Consider the following 23,849-nt stretch of genomic DNA (forward strand, 5'->3'; position numbering starts at 1 on the left):
CTGACAGCCATCAACGTAAGCCGGGCCAGCTCTCCCAGGCGACTTCAGATAAGGACTAAGGACGCTGCTGCCTGGTGCTAATGCCTTCAGGCCTCTCCTTATCACATCCAGACTTTCTCTGCTCTTTTCTTTCTCTTTTCATTGGATGTTGAGGAAACATTGAAACAGAAGGAAAGAATATTAATGCCCATTGGGTTTTTTTTTAATGCTGTACCATGGCTTCCCAGTACCCTCCAAGTCTCCGGATTCTTCTCCCAGCACTTATCTTGGTGTTTGAAATTGCTTTCATCCTCATATTTTATTTTTTTGTTTCGTATGACCATCCAAGAGACCTTGCTATCTACCCGGGTAAGTCTGCAGATCCATGTTTACGAGTGACTCGGCCTTCATTCACTTCAATTGGTTGTTTAGTTTAATTAACAGGAAATGTAGTCTTCTAAACTCAAGCTTTAGTCGATACTAGAATTTCATGGAGTCTGCCATCCCAAAGACTTTCAAGAATCGTTCTCATGATGGTAAACTCAGGTTTGTTGTTTCATGTGACATTGTCTTGAAGTTATCTGAGGGCCTTCAGTATCCATTGGAAGTTACTGGTAATATGCACATTCTTTGAATCTTAATTTTTCAAGTAAATAATTGATCAACTAACATCTTGCATTGTGCCATTTGTATACAAAGAGGATGTTGACAAACTTGGATCCAATCAGCTTTTCTATTGGTGACAAAGAGAGGAGCCCCCCTCCAAGCTATTAAGCTATGCAGGGAATTGCATTACTCACTGGAACAAAAGTTATGCAGGATGGGAACTACAGTGAGGAGGAGAATAGGGCAAGATCTGAGAGGAAAAGCTGGCAGGATTCAAACACTAAGACTGCTTGTCGAGGGATTTTTCAGCACTGGGGAATCAAGAGGAGGACAAATAATGGCTCCCCAGAGCGTTCTATGAGCTACTGAGCCATGCTGAGCAGGCGGTGGGAACGAAGTAGGCAGCGCAAAGCTATTACTGCTCCTTTCCCTACTTCCACCCCCAAACACAGCTGTGTTGGTGCAGCAGAGTGATCTTTAGCTCCTTTGGAAGGCTGGAGAACTCACTCCAACGAATCGTTGCGTGGCCCAGGGCAGCGGCTTCACAGACGGATGGCTACCGGGGAGAGGGTGCACCGTACAATCCTAAGCAGGGTTCAGCCTTCTAAGCCCATTGATTTCAATCGATTTAGAAGGGTGTAACACTGCTCAGGGCTGCACTAAGATGGGCCAAGGGGAGGACTCTCTATTGCTTCCCACCCTAAAAGTAAAGCAGGTTTAGGTCTGGTCAGTGCCTGTGTGAGAACCTGACAGGGCTTTTGAAAATGGACAACCAGGGCACAAAATGTGAAGTTCCAAAATGTGCAGTTCAAAAAGGGGGGGGGGCTCTACATTACTGTCAAAAAGTCCCACTTCTGAAGAGTTTCTCCTGCTCAGAGAGAGGCGATGTGGGATGTGGTTTTAAGCAACAAAACATACACACACACACACAAGGATAATAAATAGGTAGGTTTATTCTGGCATCAGCATCCCCCGAGACGAGGCAGGGCCAACTGCCACCAACCTCTTGCCCACCCAGCTGCCCTGCCACCTGGCTGCTTGTCCTTCCCCCATCTGCTTGGTGCTCCACTACCGATCCTCCCTGCCACATGCACTGGGCAAGGGCATGCTGGTGATACAGAGTGGTGATCTTTGTGGCAGCAGCCGCGGTGACATTCCCCAGCCACCCAGTAACATTGAAGGAGGACTATAGGCGGGTGCTTGTGGGTAGATGAGGGACACTTAGGCAGTTAGGTGAGCAGGAAGGGAGGTGCCAGTGGAAGCCTGGCTGTATGCAAAAGAGAGGAGAAGTCCCTTGGGCAGAGTCCAGTTGCACCTTTAAGACTAACCAACTTTATTGTAGCATAAGCTTTCAAGAGCCACAGCCACATGCATCTGACGAAGAGAGCTGTGGTTCTCGAAAGCTTATGCTACAATAAAGTTGGTTAGTCTTAAAGGTGCAACTGGACTCTCTACTATTTTACAACTACAGCCTAACATGGCTAACTCCTCTGGATCTATGACTCTGCCCAGGGTCTCCAAAACCTGGAACCAAGGTTGCCAGTTCCCCCAACTTTGAAAATGGGGAGTTGTAAGGTTCCTGATGCCACTTTTCTTATTTTGCACACTATCCACACACTCCCTATGAAGCATATTTAAACTGGAAGTGATAGGGTCTCAGCGCGGCTGCTTCTTTAGGAACTAGCTCCAACCATAGTGTTTTTACTATGTCTGGGGACAGTTCCTAAAGAAGCAGCCCTGCAGAGATCCCAGAAACCAGAAGCAACATCATCAGGCGCCTACAGAGAGCGTGCATGCCATTTCTCCACAGGTTCCGACCAGACTCCCCACAACGCCCTTCCCCGCTAGCTAGGTGAATGGTGGCGGAGGGCAGCAGCTGGGGCTGGGGTGGGGGGTGGCATCCCTACCTGGAACCAGCCAGTGTTACAATTTTTCTTTTTAAAAAGTGCCCTGAACCCCACAGAGGCTTCCTCGAGTTCCAGGATGAAAGCAAGGAGGAGGCAGTTAAAATGGAGTATCTAAATTCATACTATTCTTCCCTTCCTAGCCATTTTTCTCCTGGATGAGCTGAGTAACAACACATTCCGTGCCACTTCCTACTAAGAGAGTGACTCCATATATTTTCAGCAGCCCTGTGCTAACTAGAACTGATCTGGCCTCTGCATCTTTCCTGCTAAGGAGCTCTTCTCCGAAGCAGAACTGGCTGAATGTGATAATGACCTGCTTATCACTGGGGCAGGTGGAGCATCTGCTGTGGCCTGTTTCTTAAACCAGCTCTGCACAAAACCCCTCAAATCTCCTAGGCTGGCTTTGCTATGCAACTGGCCCAAAGGCATGGTATAGAGATGAGAGTGTCAGCTTAGGATGTGGGAGACCCCACTCAACCATGGAAGCTTGCTGGGTGACTCTGGAACATTCATTCTCTCTCTGCTTAACCTACCATGCAGGGTTGTGGAGGGAATAAAATAGAGGAGGGGAGGATAGCATTATAAGCTGCTTTGCATCCCACTGGTGAGAAATGGAGTATAAAAGCAAAAAATAAACTGCGGTGTGCAAGAGAAGGACTGGAGGGAGGAGGGCAGCAGTTCCCCTACTAGCCCAGGGATTCCCACATAATGTCCATTCTGGTTTTGGTTTTCTCTGGACACATAGCTCCCCCTGGAGTGAAATTTGCAGGCCGATCCTAATTGCATTGTCTTGGAAGTAGACCTTTTTATTTTCAAGCACTTTCTGGCAAATACATTGTATCCTCCAAGGATCATGGGATACTGTGTACATACCTCTTCCCATCACCATTTTATCCTCACAACAACCTTGTGAGGAAGGTAGAGGGCGAGCAACTGGATCAAGGTCACCCATAAGAACATAAGAACATAAGCAAAGCCATGTTGGATCAGGCCAGTGGCCCATCCAGTCCAACATTCTGTCACACACAGTGGCTAGAAACCCAGTGCCATCTAAAGGACTGTCAGTGAGGCCAGGACACCAGAAGCCCTCCCACTGCCTTCCTTCCAGCACCAAGACAACAGAGCACCACCTCCCCACAAAGAGAATACCATCTATCTCCTGTGGCTAATAGCCACTGATGGACCTCTGCTCCATATATTTGTCCAGTCCCCTCTTGAAGTTGGCAATGCTTGTAGCTGCCACCACCTCCTGTGGCAACGAATTCCATGTGTTTATCACCCTTTGTGTAAAGTAGTATTTTCTTCTATCTGTTCTAACCCGACTGCTCAATAATTTCATAGAGTGCCCACGAGTTCTTGTATTGTGAGAAAGGGAGAAAAACACATCTTTCTCTACCTTCTCTAACCCAGTGAGTGTCATGGCAGGTTGAGGATTTGAACCTGGATCTCTCAGTTCTTAAATCATCATACTTAATCACTAGCTGTCTTGGTGGCCTTCATTGGGTTAAATGATGGTCACACATTTTGTAAATAAATAATATACTATGACCCCCACTTCGGAGTGGTGAGAAGTTTCAGAGGGCAGTGTCATAAGTCTAGTTTCTCTTGGATGAGAGAGCATTGGAAACTTATGGAGCCCTTGAAATATTTGCTTCATGGCAACAGAGCATAGTGGAAACAAACAGACTCTCCCCAGCAGGCAACCAAATTCTCAGAGAGAGAAGACCTCGTGCAGCTTCACCAACTAAGCCAGCCAAGACCTGTGAAATGCTCAGTTCTCTTACCCTGTTTGTTTGGTCAAAAGATGGACCATGGTTGTTAACGTCCAGGCGGGGGTCAGGAGATCTCCTGGAATTAAATTGATTTCCAGGCTACAGAGATCAGTTCCCCTGGAGAAAGTGGCAGCTTTGTAGGGTGGATTCTAAGGCATTCTACCCCACTGAGGCCCCTCCCCTCACGAAACCCTCCTCAGGCACCAGCCCCAAATCTCCAGTAGTTAGAACTGGGAATCATAGCATGGAACTAGGGTGGGAATGATTCTTATTAAACCCAGGGCTTTTTTTCAGCGGGAATGCAGTGGAATGGAGTTCCAGCACCTCTTGAAAATGGTCACATGGCTGGTGGCCCCGCCCCCTGACAGAGGGGAGTTGAGATTGCCCTGCATGGTGCGGAGGGCAATCTAAACTCCCCTCTGTCTGGAGATCAGAGGGCAGGGCCACTGGCCATGTGACCATTTTTGTCTAGGGCAATTTAAACTTTTAAGAACTCCCCCCCTTGTTCCAGCTGACCCAAAGTGATGTCATTGTGCAGTCCTGAGTTCCACCACTGAGTTCCACCACCTCTTTTCCCAGAAGAAAAGCCCTGATTAAACCAATGCAACACCAGTAAGGAGGCTTGCAGCAGCTACCCCACTGGGATATGTACTGTCGGGCTAGAGCAAACATCCTACCTTATTCAAAGGGAGCTGTGCCATTGTCTATTGGTCAGTGCTGTTGTTGGTATTAGCAATAAGTCATTCCCTGTCAACCTGATGTCCAACATGCAATGACATGGATCTCTGCCACACAGCATTTCAAGATGTCAATGTCATGGTGTTTTTTGGTTTCGGCTTCCTCCTGGCTTTCTTGAGAAGATACGGCTTCAGCAGCACTGGATTCGGCCTTCTTCTCGCTGCCCTGGGAGCACAGTGGGCTGTGATCGTGGATGGATTCCTGTTCCATTTCTCAGATGGGAAAGTGAAGATCACTCTTCAAAGGTAGTTGATGCAGAGTGCCTTTTAAAAATTGTGAGCGTATCTCAGGTTGGGGGAGATTCAACCATTTCCCAAGCAACCTTCCTCCAGCCTAACTGGCATTCCTTCAACTTAAGAGGCTTTTCCTCCTGCAGAAAAGCCACTCAAGTTGGAGGAAGGATTCGACCTTGAGCCAAAAGGAAAGGAGGGGAAATGGAGGGAGTAGGCAATTCCCTCTATTCCCTACCAGCACTTCAAAGGCCAGCCAGGGAAAAAAGTGGAGATAAAAGGAGGGAAGGGAGTGCCCCAGCATTCCGCACTGGCGTCCCAACTTGGCTGCCTCCCAGTGCAGTCAAGCAAGTGGCAGATAGGATCACATGGTACAAGTATGCAATGGGATATTACTTGAACTAGGTGGAAGAATAAGAGCATTCCCATTTTCAGATACACCATGATAGGGAACAGATGGTCATGTGCTTAACGTAACATTGCAAATTAAGTTCACCAAAGTTATTAGAGTTGCCAACTTGGCTTGAAAAATTACTGGAGATTTTTGAGATGGAGTCTGGGAGCATAGCTTGGGGAGGGAAGGGAGCTCAGCGGGGTATAACACCATAGAATCCAACCTCCAAAGTCGTCATTTTCTCCGGGGGAACAGATCTCTGTTGTCTGGAGATTAGTTGTAATTCTGGAAGAACTCCAGGCTCTGTCTCGAGTTTGGCAACTCTACACCGCCATCAAAATTGGCCTCATATTTCTATGTTTGATGTTCATGGGGAAACAAACAAATTCTCTTACAATGTACAACTCTGGCAGGCACTGCAATCCTAAACAGAGTTATACGTTCCTAAGCCCATTGACTTGGATTGTATTGTGTGGGTTGTCCGGGTGATCTATTTATTACAATATTTCTAATTCTTACTCCCCCCCACCCAAATGAGCTCAAGACAGTTTGGTTACTCACCAGTGTAGTGGCTATTTACAAACCTGGCACAGGGCACTTAAGCAAATAATTCTGGGACCTTTACTATTATCTGCAAGAGATCCCCATTTATTCAGAGAATTATTTTAAAAAATCCTTTCCTTTGAGGAGTTATGGGCAGCATACATACTTCTTCTTAATTATTCTTTTTATGACCGAAGTCATAAAAGGGAAACCTAGAGTTTACTGCCAGAGTTATGTGATTTTACTACCGTCGCCAAAAATTTAGCCACACACAAAGTTACTTGCTTGCAGGGAGAGCGGACTATATATAAATAAAATAAAATAAAATACATTGTTTATCTTCATCTCTTAATAGCTAAGAAGATTTAGCTTCAAGAGAAATATATTACTTAAATAGCGGAAGAATAAATTTAGCGGTCCAATCTAAAAATTTGCGACACTCCAAAAGAATATAATCTATAGTAGAGGAAGGCACAGACCGGGAAGCGATCCTGGGGGGAAGGAGAGTCTCCTTGGGGGAATAGAAATCTCCCCATTGGGCTGCCTGAGGGGAGGCTGGAAGCGCCGACTCTGGGAGGGAGAACAATCATCATGAGGAGGCAGACCTGGGCATAAGGAGACTAAAAAACAAGAGGACTCGTGCGGGGGGGCGGGCACACATCTTGAGGGGACACACGTGGAAAGGAGGATGAAAGTGAGGATTTTGTGGTGGACAGACCAAAACTGGGAGGAGGCAGATGTGGACAGCCAAGGACCAGCAGGTCTCCGTTGCCCACCACCCCACAATCCAATAAGAATTGAAAGGAAAAAACGGAGACAGAAGAGTGAGCCCTCAGGTGAGGAAACCTAGTAAGCTTGCACCCAGAGCCTGACTGTAGCTCTGAGACTGGGTTGGGGCACAGCCTTAGGCTAGCCCGCCACCCCACAAGCAAATAAGAATGGAAAGAAAACAAAGGAGAAACAAGAATTAGCCCTCAGCCAAGGAGACCCAATAAGCTTGCTCCCACCCAGAGCCTTGCTAACCCTAACCCTCACTCTCACGATGCACAATGCAAAAAAGCCTCCCGCAGCAAGCAGTTTCTCGTTTGGTAACTCCAGGCTGGAAAGTGAAACTGCGGCTCCGCGCTGTGTTTTATATACTAAACGCTCACATAGAGAATAATGGGAGCTCTCTGTTCGGCAGCCAGAGCTGCCTATCAAGGTTTTCAGGGCTAAGATTGGTGTTTTGAGCACAGCAGAAGGTTTGCAGGCAGCTCCTACATTGTCTAGGGAATTGATTGCTCAGCGTTGGGATGTCTGGTTTCATGGACCAATGGACCTGCCAAAGTTTGTCGCATCTGTGAAAAAAGGCACTTCCCATGACCCGCCAGTTTCTGAATGCCAAGCCAGCCTGGTCCATGTAAAATTTTGGTTTGTTTTACGGTTCGTGCTACCTCTAATCTATAGTATCGATCTGGTTAGTATCACATCCACAGAGCCTGTTAAGAGTATCAAATACCAGAAAACCTTCCCAACAACACTGCCAATGGCAAGGCATTCAAACATGAAAACATAAATACCCTTCTATACTTTGGGAGAGTTAACTCAAACAAATCATTTGGCATTTTATCGGTGGGATAGCAATTGAAAGAGAAGACCATACTCTGTGATCTCTAAGCAACGTGCTATTATAATAAAGATCTCTCAAATGTCTTTTGATTAACTTACTCAATTCCCTACTATTCATAGTTTCTATCATATCATGGGTGATGTCTAAACATGATTAATTTGCATTCCAAATATTTATCCCAAATACTAGTATGATGATCCAGCATAACTAATCCGAGAAGACCTGGTTCTAAATTTGATTTCAAAATCCTAATTTTTAAATGCTTTCCACCAAGCCTTTGTTTCATAAGATATCTCCCTGATTTCAGCTCTCAAAGCTATTCCTGACACACATCTTGGAGTTCCCAAGATATTGCGAAGGAACCTTAATAATGGTCCATCAATATTATCTGTTACCACACTGATCCATACCCCCAAAGCATACAGTAATTGCCCGGAAACTTTAGCTTCGAATGCTTTAACTGCTGCAGGAACATATTGTCCTCCTGAAGAGTAATAGAATCTCAAAATAGCCTTCCCAGTACTCATGGCTGATCTTACAACAGAATTCAAATGTACCTTCCAAGAAAGATTCGCTTGAAATATAATTCCTAGATACTTAAATTGCTGTCCTTGCTCCATAGATTGCTCTGCTACTGTGCATTTATACTTCCTCATTCGTCGCTTTTTGCTAAAAAGAAACATTAATAGTTAGACCATCTTTTAGGGTTGCCAGGGCCAATTCCACATGGCTTACCTGAAGCTGGGACATGGCACAACATTGCGGATCATGCCGAGGAAAACGCGAAAGATCTTTCGCGTTTTCCCCGGCATGAACTGCAACGTTGCGCCACGTCCCAGCTTCAGGTAAGGCGTGTGGAATCGTCCCAGGTCTCCTTCTCTTCTTGGTGGGGGAGGGGGGAGGACCTCGCACTCACCTTGAGTACATCTTCATATATGCATGCTCCCAACACAATGACACCACTTCTAGGAGGCTGTTTGGGGCCCAAATTGCGGGAGCACCTTCGCAACCTACACAATAGGACTGCCAGACCCACGGTGGGGGCGGGGGATCCCCTGCCCCCACCCTGCCACCCCCGCCCCTCCCTACCTGGCCAGCGGGGGGCATGCACCTTCCATGCGCCCCCCCTGCGGTGCTGTGTGCCCCCGCGCACAGCAACCGCCAGGATCAGGCCTGTTTTGGCCTGGATCGGGGCCCCTGTGGAGCGCGGGAGCGTTCCTGCGCTCCGCAGGGGCTCACAACGGGCCCAATCTGTGCCAAACCGGGCCCAATCCATGCTAAAATGGGCATGGATTGGGCCCGTTTTGGCACGGATTGGCCCCGTTGTGGGCCCCTGTGGAGCGCAGGAACGCTCCCGCGCTCCACAGGGGCCTAAAATGGGCCCAATCCGCGCCGAAACGGACCCAATGCATGCCAAAATGGGCATGGATCAGGCCCGTTGTGGGCCCCTGCGGAGCGCAGGAATGCTCCTGTGCTCCACAGGGGCCCACAACAGGCCTGATTCGCGCCCAAACAGGCTGCGTGGTGACGTCACTTCCCAGCAGTGACGTCATCACGCTTGCAGGAGTGCAGCGCGCTCACACACCCCCTCCAGGTAAGAGCCAGGTCTCAATCTCCTGCTGGGAGATCGAGGGGGCCTGGCAACCCTACTACACGATGACATCACTCCTGGAAGTAATGTCATCGTGTCGTGGAGGGCGCGCACCCCTGGAGGTCTGTTCCCTGTCTTTTCCCCCTGCCAGCCAAGTAAGTGATGGTGGGGGCAGAGGGTAGGAGTGGGGGGAACTCGCTCCCCCACTGGGGGACCTGCAAACATACCCTTTTTAGGGCAATACTCCGAGAAGGAGCTTATAAGTTTTCGCAAGCCTACCACAGATCTTGAAAGGAGGGCTGTGTCATCCACATACAGAAGACTGGGCAATTTAACATGAACTAGATAAGGCAAATGGAATTCCTCTCTGGGAATACAGGAGTTTAAATCATTGATATACCAAAACTATGGAGCAAGGATACAGCAGCATTCATACAGCAACCCTGTGAAGTAGGCTAGAAAGAAAACCACTGGCCAAAATGCACCTAGTGAACTTTGTGGCTGAGCAGGGGTTTGAACTTGGGGCCTAGTCTAACCATCACCCCATTGTAGTCCCAGGAAGCTTGTGAGAAGGCTTAATTTTCTCCATTATCCCTAAGAGTAGGAAAGGACAAAAAGGTTTCTTCCCTAGGATCTGCAGGCCCGTTTTGCTGTGGGGTCAGAATCTGAAACAAGGGTAGTATCATCTAGGGTTCCCAGGTGCCCACTGGTGGTGGGCAAACTCCTGGGGATTTGCCCCCTTGTCTGCTGATTGCCCAGCAGTTAGCAGAAGGGGGCAAGCTCCTGGAGCTTGCCCACCACTGGCAGGCACCTCAGGAGCACATGCAGTGCACACGCTCCCAATTAGCGTGGTGATATCACTTCCATTAATGACGTTGTTGCGTCCACCGTGGAAGCATTTCCACACTTCATTTGGGGCTGATTTGGGCTGCAAATGGGCCAAATCAGCCCCATGCCGAGTGTAGGAGCGCTCTCATGGCTGGCATGATGACATCACTTCTGGAAGTGACAGCGCCATACAGCCAGTGTGATGACGTCACTTCTGGAAGTGGCATCATCACACCGGCTCCAAATTCCATGCACGCAAAGTGGGCACACAGGGATATACATGGAGCCGGCAAAAGGTAAATGCCAGGTCCCAATCCTCCCACTGGGAGATTAGAGGGACCTAGCAACTCTAGTAGTATGGGGTAGGTGTACAGGTATGAAGTCTTATTGCTGAGAGCACACTTGATCCAGTTTGTTATATCAACTCCACTCTGGCCAACACTTCTTGATAGCATTGATCACTGTATCTCAGGAAGGATGGATAGATTCCTGCCATGTCTCTGAGGGGGATTAGCCAATACCCGGGCGCAAGTCCTTTGAACAATGGTTATTGTTGCATTGCTGCCTGTACTATTTATGTTCTCAAAATTAATGGCCTTGTCTCCTGTCTTCAGGAGACTCCATCTTCTTCCCTGATTTCCTTCACATTATTATTGTTGTTGTTGTTGTTGTTGTTGTTGTTGTTGTTGTTGTTGTTAGTAGTAGCAGCAGCAGCAGCAGCAAAAACTAGTGGGAAAACATTTCAATTTGCCAAGACATTCCACTGCTGACCTAAAAGCAGCAGTCCTCAAGCAGAGAAACTTCAAATGAAAATTACAATGTGAGACTGCTGAAATTAAGTTTATTTGCAAATTTGGAACCATGGATCTCCTGGGGGTTGAACTGGGACATAGGATTTTTCTCGCATTACAGATGCTAATTTTCTGCACTTCTCACGCAAGCTCTACCAAGTTAACTAGAACGTGTATTACAGCTAGCTTCCTGACACTCTAATTTACAAATACCCCTCCCACCCTCTGCCTGAATTATAAGAACTTCTTCCTTTTTCCACTCATGAAAGGAGCTCTGACTCTCAAAAACTCATGTCCTGAAATCTAGTGGGTCTATAAGGTGCTACTGGACCCAAATCTTGCTCTAGTGGTAGTAATTGTGTCTATTAGCTAAAGAATGAAAATTTGAGTGAATGGATTAGCTAACACATCTAGTTTATCGTGAAGGCATTTACAATCGTTTCTGTCTCTGCTTCCGCTTAAGCCTTTATTGATTTCCTTTTGAAAGAAAAAGACAAGCAGGATTTTTCAGCTTTCAGCACTATTAGCACACTGACAAACAGGATCGAGGACAGCCTGCCTGCTAGTCCTGTGGGAATTCCAAGAATAATTCCAGTGTATTCACTCATTCAGATATTTATGCCGTACTTTCCACCCTTACACCACACTGGCTCTCTTCTTGGTTTTGTTTTATTGCTCTGAACAACCTCAAGCAGGTCAGGGGCAAGAAGTTCAAGGAGGATAGAATGGCACAAAGTGCACTGTTTTGGGGAAATGGACAAGGGAACGTATCCATTTGTCCAAGACTGATGGCTACCTTTAGGACTAAGCAGAAGGCAAGACCAGGTGTGGCAGATGGGTGTTTTCCAAGCCAGCATTCATTGAGATGAATTTGGGTGCTTTTGGGTGCTTAACCGCCTCCCACTTGTTACTTCTCCTTTGCAAATTCCCTCCCTCTGCACAGTACTGGGAGAAACTCCCTGTGTCCCCAGAGTAACATCTAGTTCTGCTCAGGAATGATCAGGGCTTTTTATCAGCAGGAACGCGGGGGAACGGAGTTCCGGAACCTCTTGAAAATGGTCACATGGCTGGTGGCCCCGCCCCCTGATCTCCAGACAGAGGGCAGTTGAGATTGCCTTCTGCTCCACTCAGCAGCGCAGAGGGCAATCTCAACTCCCCTCTGTCTGGAGATCAGGGAGTGGGGCCACCAGCCATGTGATCATTTTCTCTAAGGGCAACCCGCTGAGTTCCGCCACCTCTTTTCCCAGAAAAAAAGCCCTAGGAGTGATAAAACTCTGATAATCAAAAGGCTTCCCCCAACCCAGCCCGCTCTGTTCTATTTGGTTCAATTTTGGGCTCGACTGCAGATGGAGTCCTGTTGCTTCATTTCCATGTGACAGGGTCTGTCTGTACATGAAGCTGCCTTGGCCTGAGACCCTTGGTCCAGAAGCAGTAGATTCGCCAGTGAAGAAAGGACTTTGCCCATTCCTGTTAGCCAAGATCCTTTTCTTAAAACGAGAGGTGCTCGTACCTGCAAGTGTCTGCACATGAAGCTGTGAAGCAAAACTGCAAAGCAGCAGCTACTACTGTCAACGAAGGATTCTAGATTTCCTAGGAACCAGGGTGCAGTGTTTGTGGCGGGTGCTTTACTCATTACCTCCGCATCTTTTGCCGTCTAAGTTTCTCCACTCATTGCAGCTGTGTTTATTTTTTTCTCCCCCCGCCAAGGTATCTGTTTATTCTGCAGGTGGGAGGGGATGCAGGTAGCTTCCCAGCATCACCGATCTGATCAACAGTGAATTAAATTAAAAAGATTAAAATAGACATTGCAGACCTCCCATGGAACTATGTAGTTTAGCATTCATGCCTCACCGCACTCACTGTTTGTGGGGGGTGGGGAGCATAAAATGGAAGCGAGAGCTATGCTGTAAGGCACTTTGGATCCCCATTGGGGAGAAAGGGGGGTATAAATATCTAAATAAATAAATAAATAAATAAATAGGATAATAGACAAAAGATTAGTATAGGGAAGATAGGGACAGACAAGTGGTGGAATGAGCTGCAATGAGTGTTGATTGAGACGTGCCCTTAGTGGATATTGCTTGCAGATGCCTGGCTGCTACTGAAAACAGCAGCCTTGTGCCTTTCTTCAACAATGTTTAGCAAACAAAAATGCAAGTAGTGTGATTTCAGCATGCTTTGTATTCTCTCCACCCATGAGGGGCAGCCAGTGAAATGGAGCAAGGGTGGGGAAATTCCAAACACAATCATGTAATTTCCCTTTTTTTCACAGATGAAGGAGAAAGAGCCACGGGCTTCTGTTTTCAGCCGCAACCACACATAATGTCCTCTTTCAGCCTCATACTGATTTGTCCCTATTCTTTTGGTTATAATGTGCCACGAGGAGAGGACAAAAGGGAAACAAACCACATGCACCCAGCCAGGGGTGTACGCTTAACTTGGAAAACAGGTTTAGTAAAACAGTGTAGCTTGTAGAAGAAAGAGAGTCAAACGATGCTGCAAAGACAAGTCTTCTCTCCCTCTCCTACCTGACCTGCAGAAAAATCTCTTCTAAGCTCCAAATCAATGTTAATTTTTTCTTTCTCTACTGTTCCTCCCTGAAAGCCTTTTAACAGCCATTATGAGCATCCCCACGGTGTTGATTTCAGCTGGAGCTATCCTGGGAAAAGCGAACCCAGTCCAATTGATCTTGATGGCTTTGATAGAGGTGACTGTTTTCGCCACTAACCGATGGATTGCTGTGGGTATTCTGCAGGTACGATAATCCTCATTACTACAAAGACCTGGCAGAGGAGAAAAAAAGATTAATCCCAACTTCCAGAGGCCTTTTCCTCTTGGGAATTATGTACTGGAAGCTGGGGTGCTCTGTCTTCATCTGTCTCCTCATCTCTGATGAGGTTATGTTAGCAGGACAGAATATCTGGGCCAGTTACATGAGATGCTGGAAATCTGTGCCTGGAACCCAGATGTATAATTTGGTCCTTTAAAAAAGGTCATTGGGTAGGAGGCCTAATATTAGGTTGCCAGCCTTTTGCTAGCAACTGGCAGGAGATCGGGGGTGGCTGGAGACTTATGAAATCGGTGTCACACAGTGCTTTAGGAATTTCCTCAGTCACTTTGGTAGAGATCACAGAAACTGGGATTTCCTAGAGCATTGCTCACCACATCGATATCCCTTCCAGATCTCCACCTGGAAGAGACACTGCTTATGTGTCAAGCAATGCTGATTCCCTCCTGCCACTCAGTGAGCGCTGACAGAGGACAGGGGAGTGTCAGCAGGCAAACGGCATCCTAACAGATATGTGGACTGAGGCCATGGCTCTTGGGAAGGGAGAGTAAGCTCTTTTGCACTTTGCACTGTTTCCATGATTGAAATTGCCCCTTCTCAGGATGCTTTAAACACAGGCCGTTTCCACACGGCTTACCTTATTCTGCAAAACAGCATCTTCTTGCGAGATTTCGCACAAGATTTCGCTATTTTGCAGAATAAGGTAAGCCGCGTGGAAATGGCCACAATGGGGGGAAAAGACAGGTTGTGCCTGTCTTTTTTCTCCTACCAGAGCTGAACAGGCTGGAAGGTGAGAGAGGGACTTTAAGCAGAGTATAAAATGCCATACAGTCCGTCCTCCAAAGCAGTCATTTTCTCCAGGGAAGTGATCTCTGTAGTCTAGAGATCAGTTGTAATGCTGGAGATCTCCAAGCCCCACCTGGAAGTTGGCATCCTAACTTCATTGACACCCCACCCCACCCCACCCTGCTCCTGTGCTCTCACCAGGCCAGGTTCACACATGTGAAGTGAATGAAGTGGCAGAATGCCGAGATGCTTGAAGAGAAAGGAGTAGGGCCTGCACTCCTTCTGTGAGCACAAGGGGAAGACCACATTGCAAAATGCTTTTCTGTGATAAACCCTGCAACTAGAAAGCCGGCGGAGCAGGCAAAGAGAGGAGGCAGAACCTTTCTTCCCATCATGCAGGCTTTGGTCCCAAGATCATGGGAATGCAGGGCAAGGGACAGGGAGAGAGTTACCTCCAGGAACCATGCAGAGAGGGAGAGTTGAGTTAATCAGCCCCTCCTAGAATTACTCCGCTGCAAGTGTTCCCTTCCCCTACTCATTCACAGTATTCCCAGTCCTGGCTATGAATGAAATGGTGACTCTCTTTATCGGTGGCAGGTGGCAAACCATTTGAGCCTGATGTACGTCCATCTGTTTGGGGCTTACTTTGGGCTGACAATAGCCTGGTGGCTGCATCATCCGTCCCTGAACCAGAAAGTGGAGAAGGAGACTTCAAAGCCGGTTTCTCATTTGTTTGCAATGTTGGGTAAGTCCCCCAGTTGTGCACAGATTGGGGCTAGGTGTGGGGCTCTTTTCTTTTCATTGGAATGCACAGCCAAGCCATTGGTTTGGGCTACTCCACTTGTTTTCCATGGCCACTTGTTTTAACAGGAAACTTCCCCTCCTCCCACTCCGTTCTAATGACCGTTCTCAGAGACTGGGCCCTCCCTCATCCCAGGGATCCCCCTGTCAAATCTAGCCAGGATAGCTAAATGGAACCTCTATGGTCAAATGCAGTATACCTCAGAATACCAGTTTTTATTTATTTACTTACTTCCCCCTCCTCCCTGCTCCACCAATGGGCCCTTGTGTGGCGTTTATTAACTTTATTTAAAATGCTGGGAAGATTCTCCCAGCATTATGTCTTGTCTGAGCCTCTGTCAAGGCAGAGAGCCCGAGGAGGGAAGGAGAAAATCAGGAGCATTTCCAGGGGCATTTCCAGGGGCGGGGAGCCAGCTCCTTCCTTTGACACATCACTGATAGACAGGCCAGTGGCACAGCGGTTTGCTCTTGGCACAGGCTGTTTTGGCCGCAGTCCCGCCTACCTCACATACCTACAATAAATTACAAGGCACTGGCACCTGTTGTTTCTCTGCAAGGGTAATTACAGCCGAGGGAGATACAGTTACCTACTCCCTTGGCTCCTGTTGCCACTGGGTGACACAGAGGCTGGGTCTTTCTCTTTATAAAGAGAGAGAGAGAGGGCCTGGCTCACCCCCAGCATGGGGGAAGGCAACACAAGGCCAGCCACTACATGAGGAAAAGGGAATTAACAGGGCTCTGTACAGATAACGGGATCCTGCCCCGTATTCGGGCTAGAGTTGCCAGCTTCAAATTGGGGCCTGGAATTCCCTCAGAATTACAAGTGATGTAGGAGAAACAAGTCCTCGAATGCTGTTCGATCTCTAGTGAGCTCCTTCTGCTCCATGTGGTTGACATATGGCATCAGTCATGTCAACCATGCTCTAGAGGAACAGATTCTTGGTTCTACACATCCCGCACCAAATCTGAAGAAGTATTCGGGCAGGGGGTTGTTTTCTGAGAGCCAGTTCAGTGTGGTGGTTCAGAGCGGCAGGACTCTAATCTAGAGTACCAAGTTTGATTCCCTACTCCTCCTCTGCTTGAAGCCAGCTGGGTGACCTTGGCTCATTCCCAGCTTTTCCAGAGCTCTCTCTGCCCCACATACCTCATTAGGGTGATTGTCATGAGGATGATAACACACTTTGTAAACCACTCTGAGTGTGCATTAAGTTGTCCTGAAGGGCAGTATATAAATCGAATGTTATTATTATTAAAATAAACAGAGGAAGAATGACTTGTCCAAGGTTTCATAGCAAGGATTTGAACCTAGTCCAGCACTCATACTGTTATGTTACAAAAGGAGAGTTTGCTTGCAAAATTAATGGAGAATATGTGGAGGATTTTAGCATGGAAATGGCAGCCTCCTAGTAGCAGGTCTATCATGACCATTTTCACACTGCTTACCGGCCACGGAACATCGCGCCAAGCTCCTGGAACGACAGCAACTTCCTGGCGCAATTTCGTGCAAAATTGCGCTAGGAAGACGCTGTCGTTCCGGGAGCTCGGCGCAATGTTCCGTGGCCGGTAAGCAGTGTGAAAACAGCCCATGTTGGCCTTGTGTACAGACAGCGCGGGTGGATTATCTAAGTGAAGAGGGCCGCTTGAACCAGGAATTCGATGGGCATGAAGGCCTGCAAGGGACTCCAGTGTTAACTGTTCTCCTTTTGGTGTGGGCATCTGCCAGGTACTCTCTTTCTCTGGATGTTCTGGCCCAGCTTCAATTCAATCCTGATCGACAACTCCAGAGTCAAAAGCTTTGCCATCTACAACACTTACTTTGCAATTGCTTCAAGCACGATTGCGGCCTTTGCAGTCTCGGTGGCTACCAGCAAAAACGGAAAGCTGAGCATGGTGAGTGAGAGTGGTCCGTCTGTTTAACTTAGCAGAGGGATTTCCCCCTAAGTGGAATCCTTCGAAGGGAAGTGTTTGCTTTTAAAGTTCTCCACACATTATATTTTTAAAGTGTACATAGGCCTCCCATTTACTGGCTGGAGGTGGGGAATTATCCGTCCCCCAGTTCCAATTTCCTCCCTCTGAGGAATCAAGGAGAAAAAATGGCTGCCACATAGTGATGCTCTTGGAACTCTGAGTCTCTGTGGTAAAGACTATAGAGACTAGGGGAGGCAGCTTAGGGTATCACCAGAAGCCACATCAAATCCTGGCCAGCCTCCATCCTTTCAAAATCTCCCATTATTTACCAAGGCAGTGTTGGGAACTCTTGGCATACTTGTGGAGTTTTACATTATTTTATGTAATATCTAATAATAAAATGTGTGTATGGTGTACAAAGACAAGGAAGTAATTTCTATGTTCTTGGGAAACTCCACCAGAAAAGTAGAAAAGTACGTATTTGGAAATTGATGAGAAAAGAGAATCTACTCCTCAAAAAAAAAAAAAGAGCTCTGAGGACCGAGCATACTCTAGGAGGCACCAAATGTGGACAGCAATTGAGAGCTAGGAACAAGACAAGTGCAAGAGATCTCTGTCAATATGCAAAAAATATAAACTGTGCACATGTTGCACCTGCAATTTGGATCAGGGCTATTGGTCTGCCTAAACTCCTGAAAGTTCATAGAATCTTGTTTAAGTGAGAGATTTCCAAAGTGGCAACTCAAAGCTTACTTATTAGGGACTTACTTCTGAGTATAGATGCTTAGGACAGCATGTATAAATAATTTCTCCCTTGCTTGCATATCTTCTTATCCCCACCCTACACTTTTGTGTTTGAGTGCCTCAAATGAAAACAACATAAAGTAACCATCCACAATCTTCCTTAGGAAGCTCCCTAGAGATGCAAAATTGAAAAGGATAACAACCCCCACTAAAAACACCTCTTACACTGAGATTTACACTTGAACGGCTCATGGTGTAATTCACACCAAGCCTTGACTCCCTGAGGCCCTTCCTCTCCCTAAACCCTGCCTTCTTCAGCCCCATCCCTAAATCTCCAGGAATTTCCCAATGTGGAGCTGGTAACCTTAGGTCAAGCACTTTTTTGCTGCATGCATCTCACACCTTGCAGTTCATGCTCTGTGTATGTGAAGCTGCAAATACATTTCGGCCTCATCAAGCATGTGAAGTGGCCAAGCTGGGATGGGGGCCGTGTAGCCACATCAGGAGCCAAAGGGGGACGAGATCAGGCATGAGCAGGAAACCCGAGGGCAAAGAAGCAAGGATGAAACCAAAAGACCAGATGAGTCTGATAGGTCTGGGTTCAAGGAGGGCTGGGTCTGAGCCAAAAAGGTCCAAGGCAGAGCCAAGAAATTTTGCTGGGGCTCTTGAAGCCTGTGGGTCGGCCGGCCCACTGATCTCCCTGCCACAAAATGCACCAGCAGATAATTTCTAGACATCATCCGGTCTCCATTCAAGGTCAGCAATCAACTTCTCTTTTATTCTTCTTTTGTTAATCCAAAGGCCCAAATCCAGAATGCTACGCTGGCAGGTGGAGTCGCCATTGGCTTTTCAGCTTCGAGCATCCAACATCCTTGGACTGCCATGACTTTGGGTCTGCTGGCAGGCACCATCTCTGTACTGGCCTCTGTCTTTTTCCAGGTAACCTGTCTTAACGTTCAAGCATTCCAACTGGATCCCTGTGTTCTTTTGCTTGGCGGGGGGGGGGGAGAGGAGATCTGTCACAGTTGGCTTGCCAGCCTCCAGGTGGAGCCCAGAATTTTCCCAGAACCACAATTGATCTCCAGGCTGCAGAGATCAATTCCCACAGAGAATAGGGCAGCTGTGGAAGATGGACTGTATGGCATCTCATCCCTGCGGAGCTCATTCTCTTCCCCAGGCTCTACTTCCAAATCTCCAGGAATTTTGCAACCGGGAGTTGACAACCCTTGTCACATACCAGGGCAATGGCTCTGCCTTGCTCAGCAGAGATGCAGAAAACTCTGATGAAGGCTGAGGTCCTGGAACTATCCCCAAACATCTCCAAAGGCAACATTTGAGGCCCCTCCAGAAGCATCCTCTAATTGCCAGGAGTTTCAAAGAGACTGGGACAGTTATCTGACCTGAGAAGTAACTCCCCCCTCCTCCACACTATCTGCCCGCCCTCCCTTAAAACCAGCTACCCCTACATCTTCTCCTCAAAAGGACTGTAGGGTTCAGTGAAGCCAAGAGAGGTTCTAGCCCCATCAGAGGACATGCCACCATGAACAGATGTGGGGCTTGAATTCTCACCTTGCATAGGTGTTCTTAGAGTCTCAGTCCCTCTCTAAGGGGGAGGAGATCACCTCACCTCATGACCCCGCCCCCCTTCTGTTGAATGTAGTGGTTTTGATCTTCTGGCTTGATTCTGTTGGCTGCAGTCTTCAGCAGGGTAGGATCTGGGCTGTGGTGGGAGCTTCTCTTGAGCCTCAGATGCCAAGAAAGGCTTTTATGTGAATGCCAGAACTGGATAAGGGAAGGCAAGATGGGGTTTCAGTGCTCTATAGAACTCCTTACCCCTTTCCCCAGCCTGGGGGTGTGATGGAGTGGACAGAGGAAGGCCAAGGAGACCTCAATGGAGAGCACTATTGAGGCAAAAAGCAGCCGCCGTCTTTCTCAGACCACAATTCTCTTCCCCAGGGAGGAATACACGTGGAGTCTGTTCACTTACCATTCAAGTGTAATTCATCACTTCCAGCTTGGCTCTCTGTCTCTTGCCACGAAAACCCACTAGGGGTCAGCTATGACTTGAAGGCATTCTCCCTTCCACGTGTCCGTAAGGGCTAAAAACTTGTCCTTAAAAAAAATTAAAGCTGAGATTTTCTGAAAAGTGAATTTAGCACCTAATACGACTCTCTACAGTTCTGCTTCAATGTGATGCACGCACAATCCTGTTTTCAGCTGATGTGCGCCATTAAACGCATTGCCTTTGGTCTACAACGTAAAACTCTTAATTTGAGGTCTTTTCCTGTATTTTTTAACATGTCCCTTTCAAATTCAGACCTGCTTGAATCCTTTCCTGGGGATCCATGACACCTGCGGAGTCCATTCCACATTTGGCTTGCCCAGCTTGCTTGGTGGGGTAGCCCACATCATCCTTATCATAGCTGAGCAGTGGAGATCCAGCCACCAGTCTGAGTAAGTTGTTTTAAATATTTTAATACCTCCATGTTCACCACCGTGGGGACCCTGTTTGGATGGAAAGGTTGCATAGAAATGTATTGTCGAAGGCTTTCACGGCCGGAGAACGATGGTTGTTGTGGGTTTTCCGGGCTGTATTGCCGTGGTCTTGGCTAAAGAACAGAGTAGATGTGCTTTCTTGTTCCGAAGTGTTTCCAATCTCCGGGTCTGTTGGAATGTTTCCTCCCCGTAGAGGTGTTCGATGTATTGTCGAAGGCTTTCACGGCCGGAGAACGATGGTTGTTGTGGGTTTTCCGGGCTGTATTGCCGTGGTCTTGGCAAGACCACGGCAATACAGCCCGGAAAACCCACAACAACCATTGCATAGAAATGTTTTAAATAAATAAATAAGCGGCGCCTTAAAGTTCACGCAGGCCCGGCCAAATCCGGCATCTCCATTGCAAGGCCGCTGAGCCACGTCTCCTCCCCCTTTTGGAACAGCAATAAAGGACTGGCACTTCAGAGCTTTGTTGGTTTATGAACATTCTTTTTTCTAAATTTTCAGCTGGGGTTACATGGCTTTGCTGGCACTTGGAGCGCTCTCCCTGAGCATTGTCCTAAGTTTTGTAGCTGGTCTTGTTACAGGTTTGTATCGCCCCAATTGTCTGTGGAGTATGAACAAGCAAGTGGCGGGGTGGGGGCAGCCCGAAACAGAGACGCCATCAGCAGATTGATGACGAAAAGAGCAATGAGCTTTGATAAGGTCACCTAAAGATGGTGTGTAAAGAAAGTAGATTCCACGGATTTTTCAGCAGCCCCGTGCAACCATTAATACCTAGTTCTGATTTGTGCCAACCATGGTGTGTTGCTTTAACCCTGGTTAACATCTCCCTTCCCCCAATGTACAGCGAACCCATGCTTTAGGTTGCCAGATTATGCCCTGGAGATACTAACGTCACCTTATAAGCAGAAAAGCTGGGAAATTGTTTTATCCATGGCTTTAACTGATGTGCCTGGAAGTGAGGAAAACAGAGAGCAGTGCTGGTATCTGGAAGGCACCCAAAGCTAAGGAAGTCTAACCCTCTTCTAATCATGGATTTATATCTTGGTCTGCAGTCAATCCATAACCACGATAGCTGCAGAAAGCCCGGATATCTTAATAAGGTCTCTTCTGTGATTTTCAGAATTTCAGGCCTCAGCAAGTGTTAAAAAAGTTACTTCAGAGTACGGAAGCAAAACGTTCTTATTATAAAAGTGAAACGGTTAAGTGTTCCAGTATAATGCGGGTATAAACAAACATATTGTGTGAATTTCCTTGCATTTCCCACTCACGTGTCCTTTTTTTTTTTTTTAAACAGGTTTCTTGTTAATTTCTAAATTATGGAAATCACCCCCTGCAACCAAGTACTTTGATGATCAAGCTTATTGGGAGGTAAGAACTTTATGCTCACTTTACAGCAGCTCAGGAACCACAAGCTATCCTCCATGGCCTTTCCTGCAAACTTGGGGTGGATACCTCCAGGCAAGAGGCACCGTCAGCCAGCCACCATCCTCCTAGGGGTAGCAGAGAAACGCAGCTCAAGAGAAACAAGGAGTTTACAGACCTAGATAAGAGGGACATACTGAGCATTTTTCACTATAGAGACATACCGATTCAACAGCCATCCCCTCTTCCAAGGGACTCTCCAGAGTTTTGCCATCCCTGGCAAAGAATAATAAGCAAACTACAAACCTCCAGGTTTTCTTTGGAGGGACAGTTGTATAAAACAGATGTAACTTTGCAGCATAGATGTACACTGTACAGGTAAATAGGCCTCATAACAGTGGTTGGTTGCAGTAGCAGGTATACTGTCAGGGACAGAGGCAGCCGCTATCTAAACCATATAGCTGCTTTTGAAGATCTACTCAGGCAAAATATAATTCTTTTAATACCAGTCAGTGTTTTAGTTCAAACAAGATCTGTGCATTTCATGTTTGCATACTATCTTGTTCTACACTGATTAACCCTCGGGAGAGGCTACTGGAAATACAGTGATGTGACTTTGGAAAACCTCCCCACCTTTATCCTTAGGAGAGGTAACAAAGGCCACTCCAAAATCAGTTTTAAGACAGCAATCCAGTGCACACCTGCCTGAGGGCAAGTGCCACCCAATCCACAGGGCCTTATTTCTTAGTAAACATGCCAAGGATTGAGCTACATGAATCAATTAAGGGAACCTACCAAGCTGATTTGAGATATTTAAAAACCCTGTGCACTAAAGTTGTTGGAGCACTGATGTGTTCCGGCTGATAAAATATGAAAGGCTTGGAAATACACAGCTTACATCTGGCTTAATTCAGCCATGAATTCATCAGGGCTGCCTTAGGAAAGTCCCCCTGGTTAAGTGCTGTTCTTCCTCTTTAAACAAGACGCTGTCCATTGCACACTTGGAACAAGGATGGCTAGGGACTATTTTGCAATTTTAATTATGCAAAGTTTGATATAAACTCCAGCAGTGGGCAATGGGTAGGTGGACCCTAAGGAGTCTCTACTGGAGAATCACAAATTCTTCAGGTTACCACGCTCCTGGAATAAACCCACAAGAGCTCAGATCACAAGTCATTTAGTTGCAATCCTGTCCAGATCAAGGTGGAGGTAACTGAAGTAAATGTTTAGGAACATGGTACGAATAGTCAAGGTTGATAGGAGTGAGAATTCTAAAGTACTGAACATAGCTATGAAGTTGAGGATATTTGTCCCCACCATAGGTTTTTTTCCTCACCCACCAATATTCTTTCATTTCCAGTTCCCCCACTTAGCTGTTGGATACTGAATACAGACATCCAGACTGCAACAAACCAGACACTGAAGAGAATAACTTGTTGTTACCATGAGACTGTGTGACATTAGTATCATTGTGAGATTTAACAGCTGTTTTATTAAAACCACTAGCACTTCTTGTGTTAAACTTTTCTCACTAAAATTTGTTTGCAATGTTAAAGAACTGCATTAAAGTGGCTTACGACATCTTCCCTTGGTTCACTTTATCCTTACAACCACCCTGTGATGTAGGCTAGGCTGAGTGTGTCTGACTGGCCAAAAACCACCCAGCAAGCTTCTGGGACAGAGTGGAGATTCTCACCTGGGTCTTCCAGATCCTAGACAGACCTTCTAACCATTACGTGAGGCTAGCTTCAGTGCTCCTTAAGAATGCCACCATTCACATTCTCTTCTGCAATCTACACTTTATTGGGACATCCTCTGAAGACAGGATTTTAATGGAGGGGGCTGGGATCGGAGAGTAAACATTCTGAACATCAGTTTCATACACATGCATGTTCACATTTCATGCTTGGCATGCCCTAAAGGAAACCTTATCCGGTGGCTGCAACTTTTGCAAGGAAAAACCGGTAGGAAC

General features: G+C 47.0%; 1 protein-coding gene across 1 annotated transcript; it reads left to right on the forward strand.

The window, feature by feature from the left end:
* Positions 1-23,460, forward strand: LOC129343206 (RH-like protein). Its single transcript, XM_054999292.1, has 10 exons — positions 1-348; positions 5,061-5,247; positions 13,593-13,743; positions 15,160-15,307; positions 17,087-17,253; positions 18,817-18,954; positions 20,333-20,469; positions 21,017-21,096; positions 21,810-21,883; positions 23,238-23,460. Exons 1-10 carry the CDS (start codon positions 216-218, stop codon positions 23,262-23,264), a joined length of 1,242 nt encoding a protein of 413 aa, XP_054855267.1. The 5' UTR covers positions 1-215; the 3' UTR covers positions 23,265-23,460.
* Positions 23,461-23,849: the final 389 nt, after the last annotated feature.

The sequence above is a fragment of the Eublepharis macularius genome, chromosome 15, assembly GCF_028583425.1.
Source record: "Eublepharis macularius isolate TG4126 chromosome 15, MPM_Emac_v1.0, whole genome shotgun sequence".
Lineage (NCBI taxonomy): Eukaryota > Metazoa > Chordata > Lepidosauria > Squamata > Eublepharidae > Eublepharis > Eublepharis macularius.

Bases quoted from the DNA above. Each gene is read 5' to 3' on its own strand.
- LOC129343206 (XM_054999292.1), top strand. From the start codon at position 216: ATGGCTTCCCAGTACCCTCCAAGTCTCCGGATTCTTCTCCCAGCACTT. The intron at 349-5,060 runs GTAAGTCTGCAG...TCTGCCACACAG, and splicing joins AGACCTTGCTATCTACCCGG to CATTTCAAGATGTCAATGTC. The intron at 5,248-13,592 runs GTAGTTGATGCA...CCTCCCTGAAAG, and splicing joins GTGAAGATCACTCTTCAAAG to CCTTTTAACAGCCATTATGA.